Genomic DNA, 27,458 nt, shown 5'->3' with positions numbered 1-27,458 from the left:
AACTTCACATCTGCCTGCACATATCCCTCCATTCCCTGCCTATTCATGAGTCTGTCTAAATGCCTCTTAAATGTTGCTATCTGACCAACCCCACCCCCACCAACTCCCCTGCCCAGCAGTGCACCCCAGGCACTCACCACACACCCCAAACCCATGCCCTCCAGTATCTGACATTTCCACCCAGGAAAAAAAATACTTGCCATCAGCCTTATCTTTGCCCCTCCCAACTCTTTACCCCTTGACCAAGTTGCTTCTTAGCATCTAATGCTCCAGAGAAAACAATTCAAGTTTGTCCAACCTCTCTATGTAGCCAACTGTCACGAACCAGCAACAAAAGAAACACACTGAGCATGATTTAGTGTTTAAAAACTATTTTATTAATCACTACTTATGATAATACATAAAATAAAAGTAAAAATGCTAGTATGTTAGAATTCAAAAATGTTAAACCTCGAACGTTAACCCCAAAACTAAACTCGTCGTGTGTGTGTGTGACAAAGTCCAAAACTCCCAGTTCCGGAATGGTTCTTAAAGTTCAGTTCCGCAAGCCATAAGGTGAAACATGAGCAAGGGCTTCTTCAACAACCACCGTTGTCTGAAGATAAGACGTAGAGAAGCATAGAGAGAGTAAATACGAAATCCAAATGTTCCACGATGGAACCCAAACGACACTCCAGTGTTTACTCGGTAGTGACTTCCTCACCCCGAAAAGCATCCGAATCGTGGTCGTCCACACAAATATACCTGTTTCCTTCTACAGGTCAGCAACAAGTGAACTCCACCGGATTACTTCCAACTTCCATACATGGATTTCAGTAGCAAACACAGTTATTGTTTCTCATCCATCGGTAGAGAAAACAAGCAGGCTGGTGTGTCCTCTCTCTCTCTCTCTCTCTCTCTCTCTCTCCTCTCTCTCTCTCTCTCTCTCTCTCTCTCTCTCTCTCTCTCTCTCTCTTTTCTTCCTCTTCTAACTTCTTCAACAACGTCATTACGTCCTTTATCTTCTATTGACGTAAGCACGCCCCACACACACATACACACACACTCTCTATCTTAAAGGGACTTTCACTGAGTCCGTAACACCAATGCTCTCCAACCAAGGCAAAACACTGGTGAACCTCCTCTGCAGCCTCCCCAAAGTCTCCACACCCTTCCTGCAATGGGGCGATCAGAACTGCACACAATACTCCAAGTGTGGCCCAAGCAAAGCTATGTACAGCTGCAATGTGACTTCCTAAATTGCAATGTTCCCTGGATGATGGGCTTGGAAAAGCTGAAAGGACAGGTGATGCATCACTTGTTGCAAGGGAAAGTGCAGTAAGAAGTGAGGTGGTTGGTGGAGATGGAATGGTGTATCAGGGGTCTCAGAAGAAACTGTCCTTTTATCAAGGCTCCTTGCTTCCAGACTTGGTCATGTGATTTTAAGGGCCATCTCACTCTCCTCCCCCTCCCACCCCATCCTTCTATTCTGGCATCTGCCCTCTTTCTTTCCGGTCCTGATGAAGGGTCTCTGCTCAAAATTGCCAACTGTTCATTTCCCTCCATAGATGCTGCCTGACCTGCTGAGTTCCTCCAGTGTTTTGTGTGTGTTCCTTTAGATTTCCAGCATCTGCATTCTCTCTTGTGTCACTCTCACTTTATCTCTTCTATCCATTTTTGGATCAAGGCTGTAATGAAGTCTGGAACCAGGTGGACCTGATGGAAATAGAACATAGAACAGTTTAGTACAGGAACTGGCCCTTCAGCCTACAATGTCTGCACCGACCATGATGCAAATTTAAACTAATCGCATCTGTCTGTATATGGTCAAATCCTGTCTCATACCGCTTGTGTGACTAGTTTTTGAACATTGCATCACTTCGTTGATGGTCCTGAGTGTACTAATAGGAGGGTGAATATCTGGATTGGATTAGTCGTTTTTTGGACAGAATGTACCTGGGCATAATTTTCTACTTTCTCGGGAAGATGTCAAGTATTCCAGAGCATGGCTAGATAGGTGTTTGGTTAGTTCTGGAATGCAGGTATTTAGCACTGGGATGTTATAGAGTCACAGAGCGATGCAGCGTAGAAACACAAGTTGACCCACAAGTCCAGGCTGACCACTAAGCACCCATATTATTCTCACCACATGAATTTGAGATTACTGCTTGACTTTAACACATGGATGGTGGGAGGTCAGATTTATAGGCTCATGTAAAGCAGTATATACTGTATATATAAAAAAAAGTTTAAATGTAATTTGACTTTAAGAGGCGCAAATGTCAGTAAAACTCCCAATTTTTTTAATGGACATTCGCAGCTGGTGATAGCTGAAAGATTTGTGCCTTTGTTTTTTGAGTTTGCAAGTAGTTTATTTTGTTTACTTGCAATAAAAGTAAAGGACTATAGTCACGAGTCCAACTTCTAGCATCACTGTTCAATGTATCAGCTACTTTAGCACTGGCAAATTTTTATCTGGAGCTGTATTGGCCTGCTTCATTTTAACATTGGTATAAAAGTCAGCAGGCAGGGCAGTTGAAAATGTTATAGCCTGCAGTATTACATTGAATTGTTTGAGGGGGAAAAAACCATTTCCCTGTATGAAACATGATTGCATTCTCAATTGGGTGGATGTTAAATGGTTGAGCACAGTCCTTGTTTTATTATATCCTTGAAGTAAACAATAAGTTGTTGGACACACCAAATAAGGCAAGAATTCTATCTCATTCATCACAAAGACTGTCTATTAAATGTAATTATGTGAATCATATGCATCACACTGTGACCACCACTGGCCCCTACGTGAACTCTGCATTCCACTAATATTCTTGTATATTCCCCCTGCGCCCTTAGTCCCACTGTGTTTAACCATGTACTGTAGCCCCATAAGCTTCAGAAATCCTTCTCCAATTTTTTTCATCTTTAAGACATTCCTTTGACTAAGCTTTTGGGCATTTGTTGTAACAATTCCTTTGGCTTGCTGTTGATATTTGTCTAATTATATAGAACATAGAACAGTACAGCACAGGAACAGGCCCTTCGGCCCATGATGTCTGTGCTTACTATGATGCCAATTTAAACTGCATATCTGCCTGCACATGATCTGTATCCCTCCATTCTTTGCCTGTTCATGTGCCTGCCTAAATATTGTTGTATCTGCTTCCATCACTTCCCCAAGCAGCATGTTCCAGGCACCTACCACCTTGGGTTTTTTTTAAATTAAAAAAAAAAACTTGCCTTTAAACTTTCCTTCTCTCATCTTAAAGCTGTGCCTTCTGGTATTTGGCATTACCACCCTAGGAAAAAGACTCTGACTATGTACCCTATCTATGCCTCTCATAATCTTATGTTTTTGTCAGGTCACCCTTGGCCTCTGCTACAGAGAAAACAATCCAAGTTTGTCCAACCTCTCCCCTTTGCTTATGCTCTCTAATCCAAGCAACATCCTGGTAAACCTCTTCTGCATCCTCTCCAAAGCTTGCTTCCCGTAATGTGACAACCAGAATTGCACACAATACTGCAAATGTGGCCTTGCCAAAGTTTTGTACAGCTGCAACATGTCTTCCTGACTTTTATACTAAAGACTTGCCTTTTTAGATGGGGGAAGTTGTAAAATACTGCTGATGAAACACAGCTGGCTTAAACAATACATCCTGTAGATAATACATACTGCAGTTAGGGTATGTTAAGGGCAAAGGCAGTGGGTGTTTAAGCTGGTGGATGGTACTACTTCAGTGCTGTTGCTAGGCAAGTATGTTGAGTGTTGTTTTGATATCTGAGAATGTGCCTCTTATCTCACTTCCAGAATTCAGTTCCTGTGTCCATGTTTGGGCCAAGACAAATGATGAGGTCCATCAGTGAATGAACCTAATGGAGCCCAAGCTGAACACTGAAGTGTAGGTTCTGACTACATGACAGTGGGCCAGATAATATCTTGCAGTAGGCACTTTAGGGACTACCATCTCTGTCTCTGCAAAATCCTCCAATTGCATTGGTTTGCTTGTCCTTCCAATGTCGATATCCTTGCCTAGATCGATATCCGAAGTACCTAGGCACTGGTTACACTCAGTTAGTTCTGCTGGGTAGGCCAAGTCATTTGTATGCCTGACACTGTACTCCTGAAACGTACTGTTCTAAGCTCTGTCATTGAAAGAGGTTACTGGGAAGACAGGAAAAGATTCAACGATTTGCTTAAATCTCATTGGGAGTGGGGGAGGTGGTGGTGGGAATGCAACCCAACCAACTCTTAGGAATCTCTTGCCCACAATTGCTCAGAGTGGAAAAGGAGCATTGGCCCATTGATCCAGATGAATGCTGAAGAAGGAGGAGGTCAAAGGTTTGTAGATTTGGTGCTTCTTGTTGAATGTATGCTGACTCTGAGTGATCCCAACTTCCTCATTTATTCCTCTGTAACCCATTCTCCCTTGTATGCCTATTACCATTCCATGAATCCCCCTACCAACCATCTACATTAGAAGTAATTTGCAGTAGCCAATTATAACTTGCCAACCAGCACATCTTTGGTATGTCAAAGGAAATAAGGCCACTCTGGGGGCTGAGGGGTGGGGGTTTGAGAGAGTGCAATCTCCATACAGACAGTACCAGAGATTATCCAAATTGTAACTTATACCTCGTTTAGAATAGTACTCGGATTTGAACAGCAGGATTCTGTGTTTATGGTTCAATCCTTATTGTGATTTTTCAGACCAAATGTATTTCGATTGGGGATATAAATGGCAAATGCAGAGTGCAGGTGCTTTTAAGTGATGCAGCTTTGTAGGTTGTTTGTTCAGAGTTTTTGAATTGCTAAGTTGGTGAACTTTTCCAGTTGCAGTTTCATATTATTTGACTTCTTATTACAGTTGCATTTTAAAAACTTTTGAGTAATCATGATTTTGTGCTATTGTTGTTTGGAAATTTTATGAATGGAATTGTTTAACAACTGTTTCACAATTAACCAATGAAATGTTTATTTACTTCAACACAGCAGAGCAACCCCACCTTTTTAAATGGCCCAAAATGCCATATAAACATATCCTGTAACAGCTTTTTGCTAATTTTCCTTGATCCTTCATGGCCAAACAACAATAGTGGGGAGTACGGTTGCAGACTGTTGAGTTGACATTTGGCAGGTGAATTCTAGTGTAGATGAGTGTGATGTCACACATTTTTCAAAGAAGAGCAAAATTAAATGATACAATATTAAAGCTTTTGCAAGAGCAAAGAAACTGGAAATTAACATATACAGATCTTTGAAACTAGTAGCACAAACTGATAAGACTTTTTATTATGTATGAAAATAAGATTGTGTATACCCAACGGATGATGCTGAACCTTTTACAAATCACTAGCAAAGCCTCAGCCAAAGTTTTGTCTATTTATGGACACAACAGCTTAGAAGGATGTCCAGTCTGTGGAAATAGTGCAGAGATGTGCAAGAATAGTGGCAGGAATGAGTGACTGGTTATGTGGAAAAGCTGACATTTCTCTTTAGAACCTAGAAAGTTAAGGAGATTTAATAGGGGTTTCTAAAATGAATGTAAGCTTTAATATAGTATATTGGAATTGTTGTCACAATCAGGAGGATAACCAGCAGACACTTGCATAGGGTGATTGAGAATTGGGGCGGAGATGAAACTATTTCCTTTTGCATGGAGTTATTATCATCTTAAATACACAACTATAAAGAGTGGTGGAAACTGGTTCACTAATTTTCACAACTGAAGTGAGCATTTAATTGAAAAGGGAACAGTAAAGCAGAGCATTGGGACAATTAGGATAACTTTTCCAAAGAACAGTAAAGATGTAATTGGGGAAAAATGGTCTCCTCCCTTACTATAAGATTTTATGTTCTCTGTACCTTGCATTTAGATGGTGTCTTTTTAATATAGAAAAACATCACAAGGTGTCTCTCAGAAGTATAAGCAAACCACACTAAAGAAGATGGATCAACCCTTTGGTCTAAGAGTTAATTTTTAAGGTGGACCTTGGAATCATGCATCCATAGAGAGATGCAGCAAGGAAACAGGCCCTTCAGCCCACTGAGTCTACACTAACCATCTTGCAAATGAAAAAAGTGGTGGAAGACAAAGGTTTAGAAGACAAGGGGGCATGGTACTATATGACTGCATTCACAGAATGCTCCTTGTAACTTTTGATTGAAGGGTGGCTGTGGTGAGGATGAATGGAAAGATTTTAAATGTGGAGTTATGGAATAAAATTTGGCATCAACTTGGGAGATAACATTTTCAAAGATTTTGAAGAGGAAAAGCAGCTTTGGTAGCTAAAAGATGGTGGTTGATTTTAATGAAGAGCGATGTGATAATTATAATATTTAAATGGCAAGGCAATTCATTCATATTCCACACAAAGGCATTGATGCTTAATTGAGATAAGTATTGAAGGGGGGAAAATCCACTTCTTGCCCAAGTTGTTGCAAACATTGGCAATGAGAGCTGATTTAATCCACAGTTTAAAATAAGTTTTCGTGTTTCTCATGTACCAGCTATAATCATTTTAAATGGACTTAATCTACTGTGTATTTTGACTACTATCCTTTAAGATTAGAGACAACTCATCATTATTAAACACATATTTTGCTACAGTGCATCTCTATACAACACTGTTGTGTCCCAGTTTGGAAAATTAAGACACTTTTACATCAGGTACTACAGTTTCAACCCATATGAATACCACATTGTCAACATCCACATATAATTGTGGTGGCAGAAATGTTTTGAAAAGGAAATAATTTTGTTCTAGTTGGGTATCTGTCCTTTTTCCAAAGTCAGGCACAATGCAAGTTGATTTAAAAGTTAGCTGGTGTTAACTTCCATACTGGACATTTCCTTGCAACAATTGTCAATGTAGTTATGAAATAACTGAAGAGCTTTATGGGGAAACCAAGCCACAGTTAAACACAGGTCGTATGATTTGTGTAATTGTTTCCTTGGAACTTGGCTGTTATTTATTTACGTTTACAATATGTGTGCATCTGAACTCTAATTAGGACTGGATTAAGAGAATTTGCTAAAAGCCTCGAATGGGTTTGTAGCGGCCCGGACCCGCAGGACTCGAACTGCCATCGGTGGGCGCATGTGCGGAAGCGTGACGTGGACTAACCGCGGGGCAGACCTTCCGGCGGGGACTGCACGTCACGTCTGCAGGAGAGGCTCTCGGTTACTTTAGTGAGCGTGTGCACTTTGTTTGAGTCAGTAAAGTGTGCTCCAGTCCAACCTCTGTGTTTCTGCATTTTCTTTCCTGCCACGTGCTGCGTTCGGCTACATTTGGTGACCCCGACGCTCCCAGACGGCATCTGGAACCCGCGATATGAATTCCAACGACTTGCACAACGCAGTCTCGCTCAAGCTCCCGACTTTCTGGGCTGCTCAGCCCCATGTTTGGTTCGAGCAGGCTGAGGCCCAGTTCAGCATCAGAGGCATTATAACCGACGCCACATGGTACTACTACGTGGTCAGTGCGCTTGACCAGGACATGGCAGCGCGGATCATCGACTTCCTGCACCATCCACCTACGGAGGACAGGTACATTAAAATCAAGGCACTCCTCCTCTGCACTTTTGGACTCTCCCGCCGCGAATGAGCTGCGTGGTTCCTGGGCATGGATGGTCTGGGCGACCGCAAGCCATCCGAGCTGATGGACGACATGCTGGCGCTCATGGATGGTCATAAACCCTGCCTCCTTTTCGAGCAGCTGTTCCTCGAGCAACTGTCAGAGGACATTCGCCTCCTCCTTGCAGGTGAAGATTTCAGCGACCCCGCGCAGCCTTGCGGCCAGGGCGGACATTTTGTGGCAGAGTAAGCAGTGGGGAGCAGCTTCCATCTGCCTAACCACGACCGTGCAGCCTAAGGCCAAGACCCCACAACCGAAACTGCTGAGACCCATGGGGGACAAAGACGAGGGTTCGGACCAATGGTGTTTTTACCATCAGAGGTGGGGGTCAAACGTGCGCCGCTGCCGTCCACCATGTGCCTTCCCGGGAAACGCCAGGGCCGGCCATCGCTTGTGGCTTTGACGGCTGGCCATTGCGACAGCCTCCTGTTCCTCTGGGACCAACACTCCGGGCGACATTTCCTGGTGGACACTGGGGCCGAGATCAGCGTCCTTCCACCACCCCCCCCCCCCCCACCCAAACATGGACACCCGTACCGCGGCCCTAGGCCCCGACCTCACTGCCGCGAATGGCACCACCATCCGGACGTACAGCTCGCGTACCATCCTGCTGTGTTTTGGCTCCAGCTGTTTTACCTGAACCTTCACAGTAGTTGTGTTACAGCCAATACTGGGGCGGATTTCCTACGGGCCAACCGCCTTCTGGTCGACCTGAAAGGCCGGCATTTGGTCCACGCCGAGACTTGCCAAACCTTCCAGCTCGGGGAAGCCCAGTTCCCGGCCCTTCACCTGGACTCCGTCACGCTCTCGGGTGACGAGTTCACCAGGGTGCTGGCGGATTTCCCCTCCATCATCACCCCACAGTTCTCCACTACCGGCCCCAAGCACAGCATGCAGCACCACATCCCCACACAAGGACCACCGCTGCACGCCCAGGCCCATAGGCTGCCACCCGACAAGCTTCACCTCGCCAAGGAGGAGTTCCAGAAAATGGAGGAGTTAGGGATCATCCGCTGCTCGGACAGTCCTTGGGCATCGCCGCTGCACATGGTGCCCAAGTCCACAGGAGATTGGAGGCCCTGCGGGGGACTACAGGAGACTTAACCACGCCACAACCACCAACAGATATCCGGTGCCCCACATCCAGGACTTCATGGCCAACCTCCACGGGGTGACCATCTTTTCAAAAATCAACCTGGTCTGAGGTTATCATCAGATCCTCATGCACCCCGATGATGTGCCCAAGACAGCCCTCATCACCCCTTTTTGGGCTGTTTGAATTCCTGAGGATGCCCTTCGGCCTCAAGAACGCCGCTCAGACTTTCCAGAGGCTAATGGACTCAGTTGGGCGAGGCCTGGATTCCATTTTCATCTACCTAGACGACATCCTGGTGGCCAGCAAGTCACGCAAGGAGCACGTGGCACATTTGCGCCAGCTCTGCCAGCACCTGAGCAACCACGGACTGGCAATCAACCCGGCGAAGTGCTAGTTCGAGCTTCCGGAAATCGACTTCTTGGGCCACCGGGTCAACCAGCATGGAGCCGCCCCTCTGCCAGACAAAGTTCAGGCCATCCACCAGTTTCCCAAACCCAGCACGGTCAAGGGCTTGCAAGAGTTTGTGGGGATGGTGAATTTCTACTACCGGTTCGTGCTGGCGGTGGCGCGCATGATGAAACCCCTGTTCGGTCTGATGGCCGACAAGGCCAAGGAGGTGGAATGGGACGCGGAGTCCACGGAAGCCTTCGAGCAGGCCAAAGAGGCATTGGTGAAGGTGGCCCTCCTAGTACACCCGAGAGTCGATGCTTCCGACACGGCAGTTGGCAGAGTCCTGGAGCAGCTCGTCGAGGGCCAGTGGCAACCGCTCGCTTTTTTCAGCCGACACCTGTGACCGCTGGAGGTGAAGTACAGTGCTTTCGACAGGGAGTTGCTAGCGCTCTACCTAGCCATCTGGCACTTCTGGTATTTCCTCGAAGGACGGGATTTCACCGCATATACGGACCACAAGCCCCTCACCTTCGCCCCCGCAAAGGTATTGGACTCATGGTCAGCTTGGCAGCAGAGGCAGCTCTCGTTTATCTCGGAGTTTACCACCGACATCCACCACATCGCGGGGAAGAACAACGTGGTCATCGACACGCTGTCTCGTCCCCACATCCACTCTGATCACCTCAGCCCCAGGGGTCGACTACACAGCGCTGGCGCAGGCACAACAAGCGGACACCGAGATCCCGGCCTATCACATTGCCGTTTCGTGACTCCGGCTGGAGGACGTCCTCGTCGGCCCTACAGCGGTTCGGCTCCTGTGCGACAGGTCGACTGGCAGACCTTGGCCCGTGGTACCAACAGCACGGCGGCGGGTGTTCAACATGCTACACGGCCTGGTCTATCCGGGCATCCATCAAATTCATCTGGCACGGTCTGCGCAGCAGGTCGGACACTGGGCCAGGACCTGCGTACACTGCCGGGCCAGGACCTGCGTACACTGCCAGACCACCAAAGTCCAGTGGCACGTGAAGGCTCCCCTCCAGCAGTTCCAACCGACACTCGGCAGGTTTCAGCACATCCACGTGGACGTCGTCGGCCCCCTGTCCGTCTCCCGGGACGCCAGGTATATCTTCACCATGGTTGACAGGTTCACCAGATGGCCGGAGGCCATGCTGCTAGCAGAGACATCCATGGAGTCCTGCGCCAGGACGCTTATCGCGAACTGGATCGCCAGGTTTGGACTTTCAGCGGACATCACCTCCGACAGGGGCACTTCACGTCAGGGTTGTGGACAGCACTGGCACAGCTCTTGGGCACCCATTTACACCACACCACAGCGTACCACCCACAGGCCAACGGTTTGATTGAGCGTTTCCACAGGCACCTCGTCAGCCCTAATGGCACGCCTCAGAGGGCCCAATTGGGCAGATGAACTTCCCCGGGTTCTACTGGGCATCCACACGGCCCCCAAGGAGGACCTGGGCACCTCCTCAGCGGAGTTGGTTTGCGGTGGTCCCAGGCGAGTGCATGCCAGAGGCCCAAGGTCCAGCAGGGACACCAGCAGAAGTGCTGACGAAGCTGCGGGACAAGGTGGGGAGCCTGGCACCAGTTCCAACCTCCAGCATGCACTACACCAACTTATGTTCCTAGGGATCTCGGACCGTGAGTACGTTTTCATTCACAGGGGCATGCACAAGTCCCCTCTGCAGAGGCCGTACGAAGGACCCTTCGAGGTGATCTGGCACAATGGATCTACGTATGTCGTGGAGGTGGGGGGCCGCCAAGAGACCTTCACAGTGGACTGCCTGAAACCGGCGCATTTGGACATCGGACAGCCAGTGAAGGTGCCTTCACCGCGCTGGCGGGTCAGGCCACCCAAGGTGGACACACAGACTGGGGATGCAATGCCCCCCAATGGGCGATCCTGGGGCGGGGGGTGTAGCGGCCCAGACCCGCAGGACTCGAACCGCCATCGGTGGGCGCATGTGCGGGAGCACGTTGCGGACTGAGCGCAATGCGGACTAACCGCGGGGCGGGCCTTCCGGTGGGGACCACATGTCACGTCCATCGGAGAGGCTCTCGGTTACTTTAGCGAGCGCGCACGCATTGTTTGAGTCAGTAAAGTGTGCTCCAGTCCAGCCTCTGTGTTCCTGCGTTTTCTTTCCTGCCACGCGCTGCATTTGGCTACAGGTTTATAATTTACTACAATGGGTAAAAAATATAAAAATGCTAATCCAAAAGATTGCAGTTTAGTTTAGACATTGTGAGCAAATATTTGCTTTCAGTGGAGCTGAATTACATAATTTCATGTCTGTTTAATTACTTATTTATCAGCTGCTTTATTTTTTTTCCACAATATGTTTGCATTGTAGTTTAAACCACAGATGAAGTATATTGCTGTGAAACCATATTGCTAGTTGAATGTGGAAGAGGCAAAATTAATTCTGAAGGCTAAAATAATTATTTGTTCTGAGAATTGTTTTTAAAAGCTTGTCTAGATAGTAAGACTATTACAGCTATCCTCGTAATGATGAATGTATGTAATATGTATGAAAATACACATGATGGTGCATGAAGTTGCTAATGAGGAGGTCCAGGTTTCATTATGAGGCTCTTGTATAAAATAGATAACGGAGAACTAGCACAAAAGGAGAATTGAGAACTAATCTACAGGAAAAATGAGTAAGAATGTACATGCAGGTGTGATGGGGGGCTGTGAGTGTATTGATTATAGAAATGGTAATGGCATTGGAGAAGGGATAGTGTGACTGAGTGATCAGAGAGGTTAACTATTTAGTTAAAATAGAACAGTTTTTTTCCCTTCTGTGTGTATACTATAGGATGCTGAATTATAGGATAGAGATGGAGGAGCCAATTTTCAACCAAGTTGCAGAAAGATGGAAGAACTACTGAACTAATAGGCAATATGAGTTAACCGAATATCAGCTATACAGGGTGCAAAGAGGGAAGGAAGTTTTGAAATATAAACAAGAAGATTTCCAGCTCCCTAGGAAGGAAACAGTGCTGAATCTACTTCAGGGACAAAATGGAGAAAGTGGAAGAACATTTGAGGAATGGTACTCGCAGTATCATCTGAATTGGATTAGTGATGGGGAACTAAGTAGGTACAGTTAAATGTTTAAAAGTACTTAACTGGAAATGGACCAACTTCAATGAATTGAAAGGGATTGGGCTAAAAAATGGACAAAATAGTACTTAAATAGGGGCAGGCCTTCAAAAAGGAAATGTTTCAGGTACAGAACAAACATTTTCCCATAATTGGGAAAAGGAAGAGCATCCATGACTTGACCTCCAATGACAATCAGTGATGAAGAAACAAAAATGAGACACATGAAGAGGGCTTATGATAATTGTAGGATTCATAATGCGGTGGCTTACCAGGCTGAATACTCCTCAAAGGAATGAGGAGCAAAGAGAATGTTTGAAACTAGGTAGTGGCTAACATTACCAAGAACCTCAGTCCTTTATAAACCCAGGAAAAGGGTGCTAAAAGGAAGTGTATGAGGTTGGATGCATGGTCAAGTCAATAGATCAATGGTCAGGTGGGGAGTTGCATCACCAGTTTGGAGGTTGTAATTAGGAGATTGGTTGGTGGAGGGACAGGAGCCTAGCAGGGTTATTGAGGAAGAATGGAACTCCTCTGAAATGATTCCTCATTATATGGGCTGAGGCCTGTTTAGGTATCTGTGAGTGAAAATTCCAAATCCATTGAATGCCGTAGTACATGTCAAAGCTCCTCCATATGTTAGTACAATTGTACAGAGACACAGAAAATCATGAATATGCAATGTGCTGCAAGTTGCTGATTTTGTTTTTCCCCTTTTACATTTTTCCTTTTAGTTTGTTTTTCATTGAAATCCAATTATATAGAACATAATAGTCCTTCAAAAGTTATTTAGCAAAGTATCACATAATTATCTGTTAATCCCATGGGCTTTAATTTTGATTAAGGGCAGAGTGTGGCAGAATGTATTCAAACTGACTAACCAACAGAAAGCAGAGTAGAAGTGAACTTTTTCAGATGGGATGCAAATATACCTCGGGGCTTGATACAAAATCACTCCTTTTCAATATTTATTTGCTGACCAGCATGAGGCTGCATAGAGCCCAATTTCAAAGTTTGCAGAAGATGTAAAATGGACTATGCAAAAGAATAGTGACAAGCTTTAGGAGGGTATATACTGGTGAAACAGACAAATGAAATTTAATGCAGAGAAGTACAATGTGATTCATTTTGATGGGAAGAAAATATGAACTAAATGGAGCAATTTTAAAGGGGATTCAGGAACAAAATGTTCTGGGGGTGTAGGTAATTTCTGAAGGTGGCATGCAAATAAGAAAAGGCTGTTTGTTTTTTAAATGCATTGTTCCTTGGACTTGCTGAAGGAATGGAATGCATAAAAAGAATAAATTACACTGAGCCTTTATAAAATTGGTAGACAAGGGGATGGGTGGATAAAGGTAGCCTAATAAAAGCAGAAAATGCTAGAAAAACTCAGGTGGTCAGGCAGTCAATGTTTTGGGACTGGGATCCTTTGTCAGAATGAAGAAAAAGGAAAAAAATAGTGGAGGTGGTAGAGAAGGTGGAGAGAGCCTTTTGGGATGAATTCCCCTACTTGGTGATGACATATTAGGCAAACAGATGTACTTAAAAGGAGTTCTTTAATAGTTGCCTAGGAAAAATAGACAGGCCTAGTCGCTGGTACAAATTGGTCTTTTTTTAGATCTTAAATAACTGGAGGGGGTGCAGCATAGAATGATACTGTGCCTAAAAGAGTTAAATTTGTTAATACCGAGAGAATTTGCTTTGATGTCCATGAATGTGTGCACCTTTCTTCATCTTTTCCCACACTACCAAAATGAATTGAAGAGGCAAGATAAATCGGAAGACTTTTGTTGATCAAAAGATTTTGAGGTGCAGAGCATTCTAAATCCCTGATCCACTGTGGTGGAGCATAGCATCGAGTATCTCTACATTCATTATCATTTTAAATTTGTGTATAATCTAAGATATGTTTTTGTTTCTAGGTGAGCTTGCAACCAGAACCTGGAATGGAGACGATAGGTGGCATTGATGGAACAGAAGCTGATCATGTGCCGGCAACTCTTGTTTTACACCGGGCGAAGATGCCAGCCAGTATCATCATCTCTACAGTCCTGTTCGTAGCTGAAGCTGTAGCTGCTGGTGTACTTTGTGCCTTATACAGCCGCTGGGGTGATTCATATTGGTTGGGGCTAACAATCACCTTCATGTTGGTGCCATCTGTGCTGGTTCAATTTGCATTCATCTTAATCCATCGGGAACTGGGGACAAGGAGGCCATTTGTACTACTGCTTCATCTACTGCAGATGGGACATATCATCAGGTTAACTATGATTGTTGGTGTCAAACATTCATAATCAATGGAGATTGGATATAATGTACATAGTTTGTTAGTAATATCATGTCTGTTTTTGGTGTGCCTGATGAAGTAAGGCTTAATGAAGATGGTGAATGAAACTCCCTCCATTCAGGATTACATTGTCAACACAAACGGGTTAGATGCAACACAATTAATTACAATGCCAAGCTCCTTCCATCATTTGTTTCAAAAATGCATTCAGATTTAACATCAGAAAAGATATATCCAACAAAGTTAGTGTGAGATTTCCGTTTCCCACACTGATCATGCAGCAAGTCAATGGTTCTTAACCTACTTGCCATTGTGGGTTACACTTGTAGCTCTCGTATTGTTATATCTGCTACATCCACACAATTTACTTCATGTTATCTGATACAAATTAATATTCTATTTTTTTGAGGGGGGGGGGGAAATTGCAACAGGAAATGGGTGGTGGAATGCAATTGTTGTTATACTTCCAGAGAGCATAGTGGTGTGGTAGGTCAAAATCCAACTTAGCTGGAGAATTCCATTTTGTTTGCACTTAATCTTAACCTTAACAATGCAGTTTCTATCTAAATCTATTCGTTCCTATTAGTTGGAACTGAATTATTTTTACATACTTGTTATAGCTTTTAAATACACTTTTTTTGGAATCAAAATATTAGTGCAAATATCTGATTGGGAAACTAGTCTGAATGAAAACTGGTCCCTTACTCTGGTATTAATCTGTTAATTTGTTTTAAAATATAATTTTTGTTAGTGTACCATTGGAATTCAGGACATTAAAGTATTTCCCATTGGAAATTGTATTAATATGATGAAATTGTCCTGCAGCATTTAAATCACAACACCCTTCCCCATCTCCAGCCATAAGACATCTAATCCCTATTCAAGATAATTGCAAAAGATGCTTTGCTTGCAATTTAAGATCAATGATATTGACAATTTATCCATCAATTAGTAATGCTAGTAAAGCAGAAAAACCAAAGGAGTCATGGAAAGCTATCTGACAGCAGCATGAAAATGAAGAAAGCACTAAATTTATAGGCTTTAACTAGTCATTTTTATTGTGCTATATGCCAAAGTCCACTCTTGTTTGTGCATAGTCATCCCCAGTGGTAATCTTGTACTACTTATCTTGCTAGGTTGGATACTCGCCTCTTTCATTAAGTCATTGCAGAAAGCAGTGTAGTGAAGATTACAAAACTGTACCTCTGAACTAAGTTATGAACAATGAATGAAATTCAAAGTTTGTCTTTCCAAGTCAAATAAGCAAGTACAGGCCATTCCATGGGTAGGTGAACAAGTTCCGTTTTTACAGACATCAATGAGTTGATTCTGACTTGTGACAAAAAATACACAAATCACTCAATATGGTAATCATACTGCCACAGTATTGCAATGAATGGCATTAAAAGCCCATCAGACTAATAAGAGAGAATAATTACTAAAAGTGTGGAGCGAGAGGAAACAAGTTCTGCCTTTTCCAGGAATGAATGTATGTACATATGTTGGACTTTTGAATTTAATAATATGGGAAAATGCAGCTGTGGCCAATATGTATGTCCACATGAATGTACCCTTTGATTTATAAACAAATCTTTTAGTTATAAAATCCATTTAACAAAACAAGTTAATAGACAAATGTTGCAGTGCACTGTTAGCATACTAACAAATACCCTACCACTTCATTCAGTAGTTATCTTACTGGAATAAAAATACAACATGATGAAAGTAACTCTGGTCAGGCAGCATCTGTGAAGAAAGATGGTTAATGTTTCAGCTTGATCACTTCTCATCAAGTTCTAGATTTCTTAGGATCTTCAATATTTTGCTTTTATTTGTACAGGTCGTCCCAAGTTACGACAGGGGACGACACAGTTATAAAGGGAACAATTTGCAAGTTGGAAATGCAGCTGCAATCCTAGTTTCCACATGGCAGAAGATGCCTTCAGCCTTGCAGCAGCCAGCATATCCACACTGCTGGTTTCCCAAATGCTTGTTTGTATTTACAGGCAGTACATAAGTTGGGCACTGGTAAGGAGGACCTGTATTACCTTATTAGGTTGCGACAGAACAAAGTGGTCCAAACACTAGAATGAACATAAGCCCCAAGTTGGGCCTTAATGTTCTGCCACAGGACTGCTAGGATCACCAACCAACTGGAAGGATCACCCATCCAGTACAAGATGGACATGACCATATTCCCTTGCTCCCTCTACCTCGCCCTTCAACCCTGTGGCACTCAATTTTTATTAAGCTCAATTTAAATAGTGTGTTGAATATAGAAACTATTATATTCAGAATTGATTATAGGCTTTTAAAATTTAAGATACTTATGAAAACCTTTTACAGAAATAGGTGAGTTCACTGAAATTTGTTAAACATGGTCGATGGAACCAAGAAGGAAGAATGATGAAAAGAGAAACAATTTTCAATCCTTTTTGTTGAAAGCATGTAATCATACCTCCATCTCCACTACCCCCACCTCAACCCCAATGTTATGATTAAAACAAAATCCATTTGTACTTTTTAAAACTGTGTCCTAATTTCTGATAGGTGTCTAGAAGCCATTGTTGTACTTTGCAAATCTGGAAAACATGAAGAGCCATATGTAAGCATTACAAAGAAAAAAAGACTCCACCATGGCCAGTCAAATGAATTTGAAAAAGAAGTGGATCACTCAACAAGGAAGTTGCATATCCATCGCAATGCCTTTCATCGGACATCTGTCATTCAAGCCTTCATGGGTTCCACACCCCAGCTTATCCTTCAGCTGTATATTAGCGTGATGCAGAAATACATTCCACCTGCACGAGGTAATGTGTCCGCCTCTCTTTCTAGTGCTTCAGATGGGTCAGTGGTTTCACTTTGTTGTCTGTGATATTATCTGCAGCATATAGCAGTGAAAGCAAATATTGAAATGCATGCATCATGGTTTCTATGTTACTGCCAGAAAAATGTCCTTTTGGGCAGTTAAGTAATTGACATCTAAAGATTTGATGAATATTCTTAAGATTTGCTTAATTCTTTTTCATAAGAGAAATTTTAAGTTTATATTGCAGAGATTGCCCTAAGGAAATTAAATCATTGAGCTAAAGGAGGGTATATTTTACATGAGTTTTAGAGAAATCTCGGGGTCTCAAATCAGCTTTTTTTCTATACTTTTACTTGTAGCGGTTGCTACCGCGAAATAAAACAGGACGCTAGTCGGAGGATTGTCAAACAAGAAGTGGTTTATTTTCCCACCTTGCGCGGGCCCTTTAAGGGAGACTGTTCCCGCCCAAAGCAACCGGCAATGACGTAAGTACTACGTCATCAAGACTTTCCCGCGCGCGGGTTCTCCCCGTTGCTCGGGAAAGACGAGGCCCGCTGCCATCTTGGGTCTCATCGCTCCGACACCGCGCGACCCGACTGCAGGGCCGGTTCGCCCGACTAAACGGTGAGTCGCCACACAAACCCCCCCCCCAGAACCGGCGATACAGTCCCCAAGGTCCGTGGGCTGTGCCAGCTGCCGCTTAGGGGGCCGGCCTCTGCGTTGCAACCTTGACAGGTTGTTGCAGATCCAAGTGGGCCAGTTTGAGGCGGTCCGCCGTGAAAACCTGTTCCCTGCCTCCAATGTCCAAAATAAAGGTGGATCCATTATTCCGTATGACTCGGAACAGTCCCTCATGGTCGTTGCAATGGCGCCCGAGGTGTGCCCCTGCGAACGAAAACAAACTTACAGTCCCGTAGTTCCTTGGGCTGGCAGGATGGGGCTTGACCGTGCCGTGAGGTGGGAATCGGGGCCAAGTTGCCAAGCTTCTCGCGCAGTCTTTGTAGGACTGCTGGGGGTTGTTCCCCTTGGTCCCGAAGGGCAGGTATGAAATCCCCGGGGACAACTAGGGGCGCCCCGTACATAAGCTCAGCTGACGAAGCGCAGAGGTCTTCTTTGGGGGCAGTGCGTATGCCGAGCAGGACCCAAGGCAGCTCGTCAACCCAGTTAGGACCCTTCAGGCGGGCCATCAAGGCTGATTTCAGATGGCGGTGAAAACGTTCCACCAACCCGTTTGATTGAGGATGGTAGGCCGTGGTGGTGTGCAGCTGCGTCCCTAGCAGGTTCGCTAATGCAGCCCAGAGACTGGAAGTGAATTGGGTGCCTCTGTCTGAAGTGATGTGGGCCGGAACGCCAAAACGTGAGACCCAAGTTGTGAGCAGCGCCCGGGCGCAGGAATCAGTTGTGATGTCAGTCAGGGGGTTTGCCTCAGGCCACCTCGTGAACCGGTCCACAATGGTAAGGAGGTACCGGGCTCCTCTTGAAACCGGCAGAGGGCCCACGAGGTCGACGTGTATGTGGTCGAACCTCCTACGGGTAGGCTCGAACTGCTGTGGTGGGACCTTGGTGTGTCGCTGGATTTTTGACGTCTGGCAGTGCGGACAAGTCCTGGCCCACTCACTGACCTGTTTGCGCAGGCCATGCCAGACAAACTTGCGGGCGACCAGTCGGACAGTAGATCTGATGGACGGGTGCGCCAACCCATGTACCGAGTCAAAAACGTGTCTCCGCCAGGCTGCAGGGACTATAGGGCGGGGCTGACCAGTCGCAACGTCGCAAAGTAGGGTCCGCTGACCTGGACCAACCAAGAAATCTCGGAGCTGCAGGCCCGAGACTGCGGTTCTGTAGCTGGGCAGTTCGTCGTCGGCTTGCTGTGCGTCAGCTAGGGCCGCGTAGTCGACACCCAAGGATAGGTTGTGGATGGTTGGTCTGGAAAGTGCATCAGCAACGACATTATCCTTTCCGGAGACATGTTGGATGTCAGTTGTGAATTTGGAAATGTAGGATAAATGTCTCTGCTGACGAGCTGACCAGGGATCGGAGACTTTGGAGAAGGCAAAGGACAGAGGCTTATGATCGGTGAAAGTGGTGAAAGGCCTGCCTTCTAGAATGTATCGGAAATGCCGGACTGCCAGATACAGTGCTAGAAGTTCCCGATCAAAAGCGCTGTACTTCAGTTCGGGTGGTCTAAGGTGCTTGCTGAAAAATGCCAAGGGTTGCCAGCGGCCTTCGAGTAGCTGTTCCAGTACCCCACCCACCGCAGTGTTGGACGCGTCCACCGTGAGGGCAGTTGGGACGTCAGTCCTAGGGTGCACAAGCATCGTGGTGTCTGCCAGGGCGTCTTTGGCCTTAACGAAAGCAGCCGCAGCCTCTTCAGTCCAGGTGATGTCCTTGCCCTTACCAGCCAGCAGCGAGAACAGAGGGCGCATGATACGGGCTGCTGCAGGGATGAACCGATGGTAAAAGTTGACCATCCCAAGGAATTCCTGTAGGCCTTTGACTGTGTCGGGGCGGGCAAAATGGCGGATAGCGTCCACCTTGGCGGGTAGGGGTGTTGCCCCGTCGCTGGTGATTTTGTGGCCGAGGAAATCGATAGAGTCAAGTCCGAATTGGCACTTGGACGGGTTGATTGTGAGGCCGAAATCGCGGAGGCGGGAATACAGCTGGCGGAGGTGGGAAAGGTGTTCCTGGCGGTTACGGCTGGCGATTAGTATGTCATCTAAGTAAATGAACACCAAGTCCAGGTCTCGGCCTACTGCGTCCATCAGCCGCTGGAAGGTCTGCACGGCGTTCTTAAGGCCGAACGGCATCCGAAGGAATTCAAACAGGCCCAATGGGGTGATAATCGCAGTCTTGGGGACGTCATCCAGATGGACTGGGATTTGGTGGTATCCCCGAACGAGGTCCACTTTGGAAAAGATTCAGGCCCCGTGTAAGTTCGCTGCGAAGTCCTGGATGTGAGGGATGGGATAGCGGTCTGGGGTGGTAGCGTCATTCAGCCTGCTGCAGGTAGTCGCTGCAGGGCCTCCACCCTCCGGTGGCTTTGGGGACCATGTGTAGGGGGGAGGCCCAGGAGCTGTCTGACCTGCGAACAATCCCCAGCTCCTCCATGTGACGGAACTCTTCCTTTGTCAGGCGGAGCTTGTCTGGAGGTAATCGTCATGCTCGGGCATGAAGGGGTGGCCCTGTGGTAATGATGTGGTGTCGTACCCCGTGTTTGGGCCTAGAATTCGTAAACGAAGGTGCCAAAATTGATGGGAATTCGGCTAGGAGCTTGGCAAAATCGTCGCCAGGAAGGGAAATGGAGTCCAGGCGCGGGGCTGATGTGCTGATTTCTCCCAGGGGATAGGTCTGGAAGGTGCCAGAGTGGACTAACTGCTTCCCTCGCAGGTCGACTAACAGGTTGTGGGCCCGAAGGAAATCAGCTCCTAGGAGTGGTCGGGCGACGGTGGCAAGGGTAAAGGTCCAGGTAAAACGACTGCCGCCGAATTGTAATTGAAGTGTATGGGTGCCAAAAGACCGTATCGTTGTACCGTTGGCGGCATTGAGTAGAGGACCGGGTGGCCTGTTACGAGTGTCGCGGCCGGTCGGGGGCAAAATACTGACCTCCGCTCCAGTATCAACGAGGAAACGCCGTCCAGATTTCTTGTCCTGAACGAAGAGGAGGCTCTGTCGGCGGCCAGCTGTCGTAGCCATCAGCGGCGGCTGGCCCTGGCGTTTCCCTGAAACTTGCAGGGTGGGCGGCATCGACAGGCCTCTGCACCCCACCTCTGATGGTAGAAGCACAGCTGGTCACCCGTGTTGTCGTCTGTGTTCCTGGGGTGTGGTTGCTCAGTTGCTGGGGCCGGGCGAGGCGGGCGTTGGGCTCGCGGCCTGGTAATTTGACAGACGGACGAACCGCTCTCGCGCTTGGCCCTCCACAGGACATCTGCCCGGGCAGCCACTTCACGGGGGTTGCTGAAGTCGGCGTCAGCTAACAACAAGTGGATGTCATCGGGGAGCTGTTCGAGGAAGGCCTGTTCGAACATCAGGCATGGCTTGTGTCCCTCGGCCAATGCCAGCATCTCATTCATTAGGGCAGATGGGGATCTGTCCCCCAGGCCGTCCAGATGAAGCAGGCGGGCAGCGCGCTCACAACGGGAGAGGCCGAAGGTCCGAATCAAAAGGTCTTTGAAAGCCGGGTACTTATCTTCCTCCGGAGGCGACTGGATGAAGTCTCCAACCTGGGCAGCTGTCTCTGGGTCCAGAGAGCTAACCACATGGTAGTACTTCGTGGAGTCGGAGGTGATCTGCTGAAGGTGGAATTGCACTTCGGCCTGGTCAAACCAGATGCTGGGCCGAAGTGACCAAAAGGTGGGCAGCTTGAGGGCCACTGCGTTGGCTGCTGTGCTGTCGGCCATTGCGCGGGTCCAAAATCCGTTTGGACCGTCAGGGTCACCAATGTAGCAGTTGCTACCGCGAAATAAAACAAGACGCTAGTTGGAGGATTGTCGAACAAGAAGTGGTTTATTTTCCCGCCTTGTGCGGGCCCTTTAAGGGAGACTGTTCCCGCCCAAAGCAACCAGCAATGACGCAAGTACTACGTCATCAAGACTTTCCCGCGCGCGGGTTCTCCCCGTCGCTCGGGAAAGACGAGGCCCGCCGCCATCTTGGGCCTCGTCACTCCGACGCCGCGCGACCCGACTGCCGAGCCGGTTCGCCCGACTAAACGGTGAGTCGCCACATACTCACTTTATTATAAATGTTGCATTTCCTCCTAGTGGTCATTCCAGAGCACAGCTACAAAACAGCTTTTCAGTAGCTTGTCACATGAGTAGGTGTCATAGTATATGAATTAAACATGGCATGTTAGCATTCTGCTCAGCAGAAAGTGGACAATTTTGCCAAGTCCTATTTCCTTGTTGCTCAGTGTCTTCACACATACCCGTACAATTTCCTAACTGATTTGCACCAAATTGCTGTTTCCAACCCATATAAAGTGGCAGTCAGTGTTTCTAATTGTCAGCTCATTTGTTTCTGAAGTCAATACTAGGCCCCTTGCAAAATGCAGTTTGCAATTGAGGAAACCTGATCTAGATAACAATGTGACTAGTCACCTATTGGCACCAATTATGATGTTAAAGTCTTCAGGCCATTAGGTGGTCTGCAAGATAATACCAGAGAAGGAAAAGCTACCAAAAGATGGTATTCCTAACCATAGAAGTACCTTATTGAACCAAAGTAATATTTGTGTGGTTTAGATAGCCTCGCTGTTGGGAACTAGAACACCTCTCTTCAGTGCCTTCCCATACCAGGACTCTGCACAACAATGAATTATGCTTTTAATCATCTTCTACTGTTCTGTAGCAGACAGCACAGCAACATCCATACATTGTGCTTATTTTGTTTTATTTTGTCTCATGTTTGCTGTATTTTACCTTCTTCACTGTTGTTCCCATGGTGATGATCCCAAACTTAAGTTGCCTTCCATGGTGTCCACTAGTGCTTAGCCTGGCTGCCTGGCCTTCATGTGTGAGTTTGGAGAGTGAGATTGTAAGGCTGTTGAAGTATGGGTTGCATCAGAGCTGAATCTGACCCCAGTCATTCACTCCCAAGGCAATCTCTGCAAATTGCATTTTTTCAATAGGTGTTGAACTATAGAATCAGGAGTGGAAGTGCATATTTTATTTGGGGAAGGGGTTGGGGTGCAGTTGGAATTTGAGACAAACTTCTCAGTCAAATTCTTGGCAACTGAAATTGGATAACCTAACAGAACAAAGAATTTGGGACCTTCCTGGTGGACAAAATCTGATGAGCTAGTAGGGATCTTTCATTGTTAAACCAAGTTGTACATTTGTGTTTCCACTAATTTTTGTGTTTTGTTCAGCTGCTCTGATGGTGTTGTCATTGATGTCAATCACTTATGGAGCCCTGGTGTGTAACATCCTCGCCATTCAGATCAAGTATGATGACTACAAGATCCAGCTCAGACCAATTGCTTATATTTGCATCATCCTCTGGCGCACCTTGGAAATTGCTACAAGAATCACAGTGTTGGTGCTTTTCAGCACTGCTTTGAAGGAGTGGGTCTTTGCAGTGCTCTCTTTTGATTTCCTAGTCCTCTTCTTTCTTCCTTGGGTGGAATTCTGGTGTGGCCACTCACCCTTCCCTGAAAACATTGAAAAGAACTACAAACGGTTTGGCACAACTGTAACACTGTTACTTGTTTCCATGCTCTATGCCGGAATTAATGTGTTCTGTTGGTCAGCGGTCCAACTATTGCTCAGCAGTCGTGACTTAATCAGCAAGAAACAGAACTGGGTCAGGCTATCTATCTATTATACTCTGCGGTTTATGGAAAATGCGGTGCTCCTAGTTTTATGGTATTTTTACAAGACCGAAGTGTATGAGTACTTCTGCTCCCCGTTGCTAGTGGTCCAACTAATCATTTCCTACAGCCTGGCCATCATCTTCATGCTCCTTTTTTATCAGTATTGTCATCCATGCAGGCAGCTTTTCACCCATAATATTGCAGATTGTCTTGTATGCACCTGTTGGAGGGGACCTCATTTTGAGCCTGCACTTCCGAATCCATAATTCAGTTTTTCATTGTACCTACAGGTAGGTGTGGTAAATATGCAATTTTGTTTCTTCTTTCATTATTGCCTCTCCTTGGTAAAGATGAAAATATGTGAATTGCAAACAAGCTGGTGAATTTCACAATGCTTAGTGACGGGTCAGTTTAATGCTTGAGAAGTGCATGCTACTGTACAAACCGTAATTGTGCTCTAATGTTGCTTTTCAATGTGCACAATTAAGCAAAGAAGAAAAAGACTGTTTCCAAGTCACCTTTTCCAAGAAGACCAAGAGTTATTTTGGGAGCCATTCTCTCAATCAGGTCGAAGAATGTCCAGGTCTACAAACAAATCCTTTTATATATTTTTAAAAAAAGACACACAACTTCATATATTTGGGGATATCTGGGCTGAATTGTATGGATCATGTGTGTTGAATTAAACATTGTGATTAAGTTTAAAGCATAAGGCGGTGAGCTTTTCCTCTGAGCCCATTTGTACAAGGCAGTCTATACACCAGCTTTGGAGTGCCATTGACTGAATTTTTTCCCAATAGTAAAACTTCTTTTGAAAATATGTTTGAAAGTAAATTATTTTTGATTGTAAAAGCAGTTTATATTTTTATTTATTTATTCTGTCTTTTTTGTTGCCGGTTTTTATCTTCCATTCTTTAAAATACCCTCATGCTGTATTACAATTGAATGAGCACCTTTGGTCTGCAGGTACCTTATCCAATGACCTGGCTTTATGTGAGCATTGTTGGTGGAGTTGACCCACCAGGGTTCAATCATACTGTGGTCCATTATCTCCCATTTTCTGGTAGGACTCTAAGGATTAATCCTAAATAAAATATAGTAGACTAAATAAAATATAGTCTAATCAGTTAACCCAGGGTTGTTGAGGCCAAATGAATTTTATTACAGATCATGAATGTCTACCTCCTAACCTACAGAAAATTTTCCAGATCATAAAAATGCTTCCATCTCATTTGTGTTAACATGGATATTAAATTTGGAAATGAATCCAACACATGTATTCTCACTGGCTTTTGCACAAGCATTTGCTCAAAATTATTCAGTGTGGATATCATCTTATTTATTAAAAATTCATTGAAAACAAAACTTAAACTTGCTTTTTATTGCACTAACATTTGCTGTTTAAAATTGACTGAGGATCTGACTTCTGTAAAAGACAGGTTTATTGTTTCTAGTAGCAATCATCAAATGATCAGTGTCAGAATTTGCAACATTTTTAATCTCATAAATGATAGAGGAGGAACTATTATGGATATCACATGATAGTCAATAATTCTCTTAGACCCTTTCTTGAATTTATTAAACTTCAGCCTGCCTTGACACCAGCAAGATCGATATGTATCTCGCATCGATTTTCATGCCTGATTCCCAAATCCTTTGATTCATTTGCTCAGCCTAAAAAATAACCCGAGTTAGGGAATTCCAAGGGTTTACAGTCCTTGTGAGATGCTGCTCCAAGTTCTGTATCTCCAGCCTCAGGAAACATCCTTTTAGCATCTACATTGTCAATCTGTTTTGGAATATTGAATCCTTCAATGAAATCACCTTTGGTTTTCTTTTTGAAGCTCTAATGAATATCAGCCAATCTTGCTCAGTATCCCCTGATGGGACAACCCATGCGTCTGAAGAAAAAAGTTTAACGAAATTGTGCTGCACCAACATCAAAGCAAGTATATTCTTGGATTTGGAGATCAAAACGGCACACCATATTCCACAAGTAATATAACTAAGGCCTCTTTCAATTCCAGCAAGATTGATTTCCTTACTTTCATTCTCCAATCCCTCTTGAGTCAAGGCCAACATGACTATTTGCCTTATTAATTTATTGTTTATTTTTGTGCCTGGGAATCAGCTTCCCAATATTTCACCATACACCTGAAGTAAAAACACACATGATTAGGCTGGTCAGAAGGTCAGGCAGCATATGTGGAGAGAGAAGCATTTCAGGTTTGTGATCTTTCATCAGAACTGGAAAAGTGAGAAATAAGCATGTATTCAGTTGTAGAGTGGGAGAGGGGTGCCTCTGCAGATTTTTTTTTTGCTTATCACTTCTCCCAATACCATTTGCTAGTTTTCAGGGTTCAAGAAGAATATTCTTGTATTGTTCTAACCAAAATGGTTAACCTTGTATTTTCCCACGTTATTACTCTGTCCCTTACCTGCCTAACACACTTTTAGTCTCTTATCACTTGGTGCCCTCTGCCCTTTCCTACCGAGCATATCATCAGCAAACTTTGATATTATACACCTTTTAATGTAAATTGTGAATACTTGAGGGACCAGTACTGACCCCTGAGATGCCTCTGGCCCATGGTAACTGGTCCATGGTTTCCTATTTATTCTCTCCCTCTTTGAATAGTAGTGTTACATTTGCTATCTTCCAATCTGATAGGACTGTTCCATAATTTGGGACTTTTTTAGAAAATCATGTGTGAACCCACTTTCCCTGCAGTCATATTTTAACAGTATTTGGATGCAGGTTATCAAGGGATTTGTTGGCTTTTAATCTGCTTAATTACTCTAATACTTTATCTTTAGTAATATAATTACTTTAAATTCATGACTTACTAGACTCATAGTTACCATATGTTTCTGCCACATTTGGGTTATTTCAAAGACACCTACTAAATAATCAATATGTCAAAGATTTTATTCTCCATAATATATTCTCTTGTCACTTTTCTTACATAGTTGTAGTTTTTGCAATTCTTTCTTTACATGATGTATCTTCTCCTTATCACTAATTTGTCATCCATTGCTGCTTCCTAATACTCTCCTAATCCTTTGGTTTATTACTAAACTTGGCAATATTTTAAACTGCTTACTTTAATCTAATACTATCTGCAATTTCCTTATTTAACAATAAGTGGTGCAGGCCTGGATGGAAACTTGGTGCGAGCTCCAACTCTAATTACATTAGTAAAAGTCACTGAGGTGGGAGAAATAAGAGCTAAAACAATCCACTTTGAATAAAAAAGTCTGTGTTCAATTTGTAGTATATACTGAGTTAAAAGATCTTGATCAACAACAAGTTTAGAAAAGTTAGAATTGTCCTCGCATCCCTCAGATTAGGAGTGAAAATTTGCATAAATCCATTTTCTCAATGTTGTCTAGTGACTAATTTTGGAATTGTTTCCTGATTGAGGACAGGTTTGACATCAAGTGTTGAAGATCTTTCAAAAGGGAACAGATGAAAACTGTTTTCATCTGTTCCCTTTTGAAAGGTGTTAATTGCTTGTTGACTATGATCCCTTAGACAATTTCCACTGCTAAGTGTTTATCTTGTGTACTTTGACAAGGACTGTCAGCAAGGTTATTATGGTGGTTCTACAATTGAACCAATCCTATTAAAACAGTTTCTTGCAGTAGAGGTTACTGAACAGTAACTTGAGAGGAGACTATTCACAAGAAAAAAGTATATATACTGTAGATGTTAAAAATCTTAAACAAAATGCTAGAAATGCTCAGCAGCTTAGGCAGCATCTATAGAAGGGGAAAACTAAAGTTGATGTTTCAGATCGTTGACCTGCAATATTAATGTGCTGTCTCTTT

General features: G+C 44.8%; 1 protein-coding gene across 3 annotated transcripts in view; it reads left to right on the top strand.

Annotated features, from left to right (window-relative positions):
- LOC127573638 (endoplasmic reticulum membrane adapter protein XK-like) overlaps positions 1-24,980 on the top strand; it is a 38,845-nt gene extending 13,865 nt beyond the window's left edge. For all 3 annotated transcript variants that reach the window (XM_052022038.1, XM_052022039.1, XM_052022040.1), the window contains exons 2-4: positions 14,147-14,484; positions 17,062-17,321; positions 23,184-24,980. In XM_052022038.1, the coding sequence (XP_051877998.1) occupies positions 14,147-14,484; positions 17,062-17,321; positions 23,184-23,893 (1,308 nt within the window). In that variant the 3' untranslated portion in view covers positions 23,894-24,980. The remainder of the gene's footprint in view (positions 1-14,146; positions 14,485-17,061; positions 17,322-23,183) is intronic.
- Positions 24,981-27,458: the final 2,478 nt, after the last annotated feature.

This window comes from Pristis pectinata, chromosome 8, assembly GCF_009764475.1.
Source record: "Pristis pectinata isolate sPriPec2 chromosome 8, sPriPec2.1.pri, whole genome shotgun sequence".
In the NCBI taxonomy this organism is placed as follows: domain Eukaryota; kingdom Metazoa; phylum Chordata; class Chondrichthyes; order Rhinopristiformes; family Pristidae; genus Pristis; species Pristis pectinata.
The sequence above is the reverse complement of the archived record's forward strand: the minus strand, read 5'-3'. Positions and strand labels throughout refer to the sequence as shown.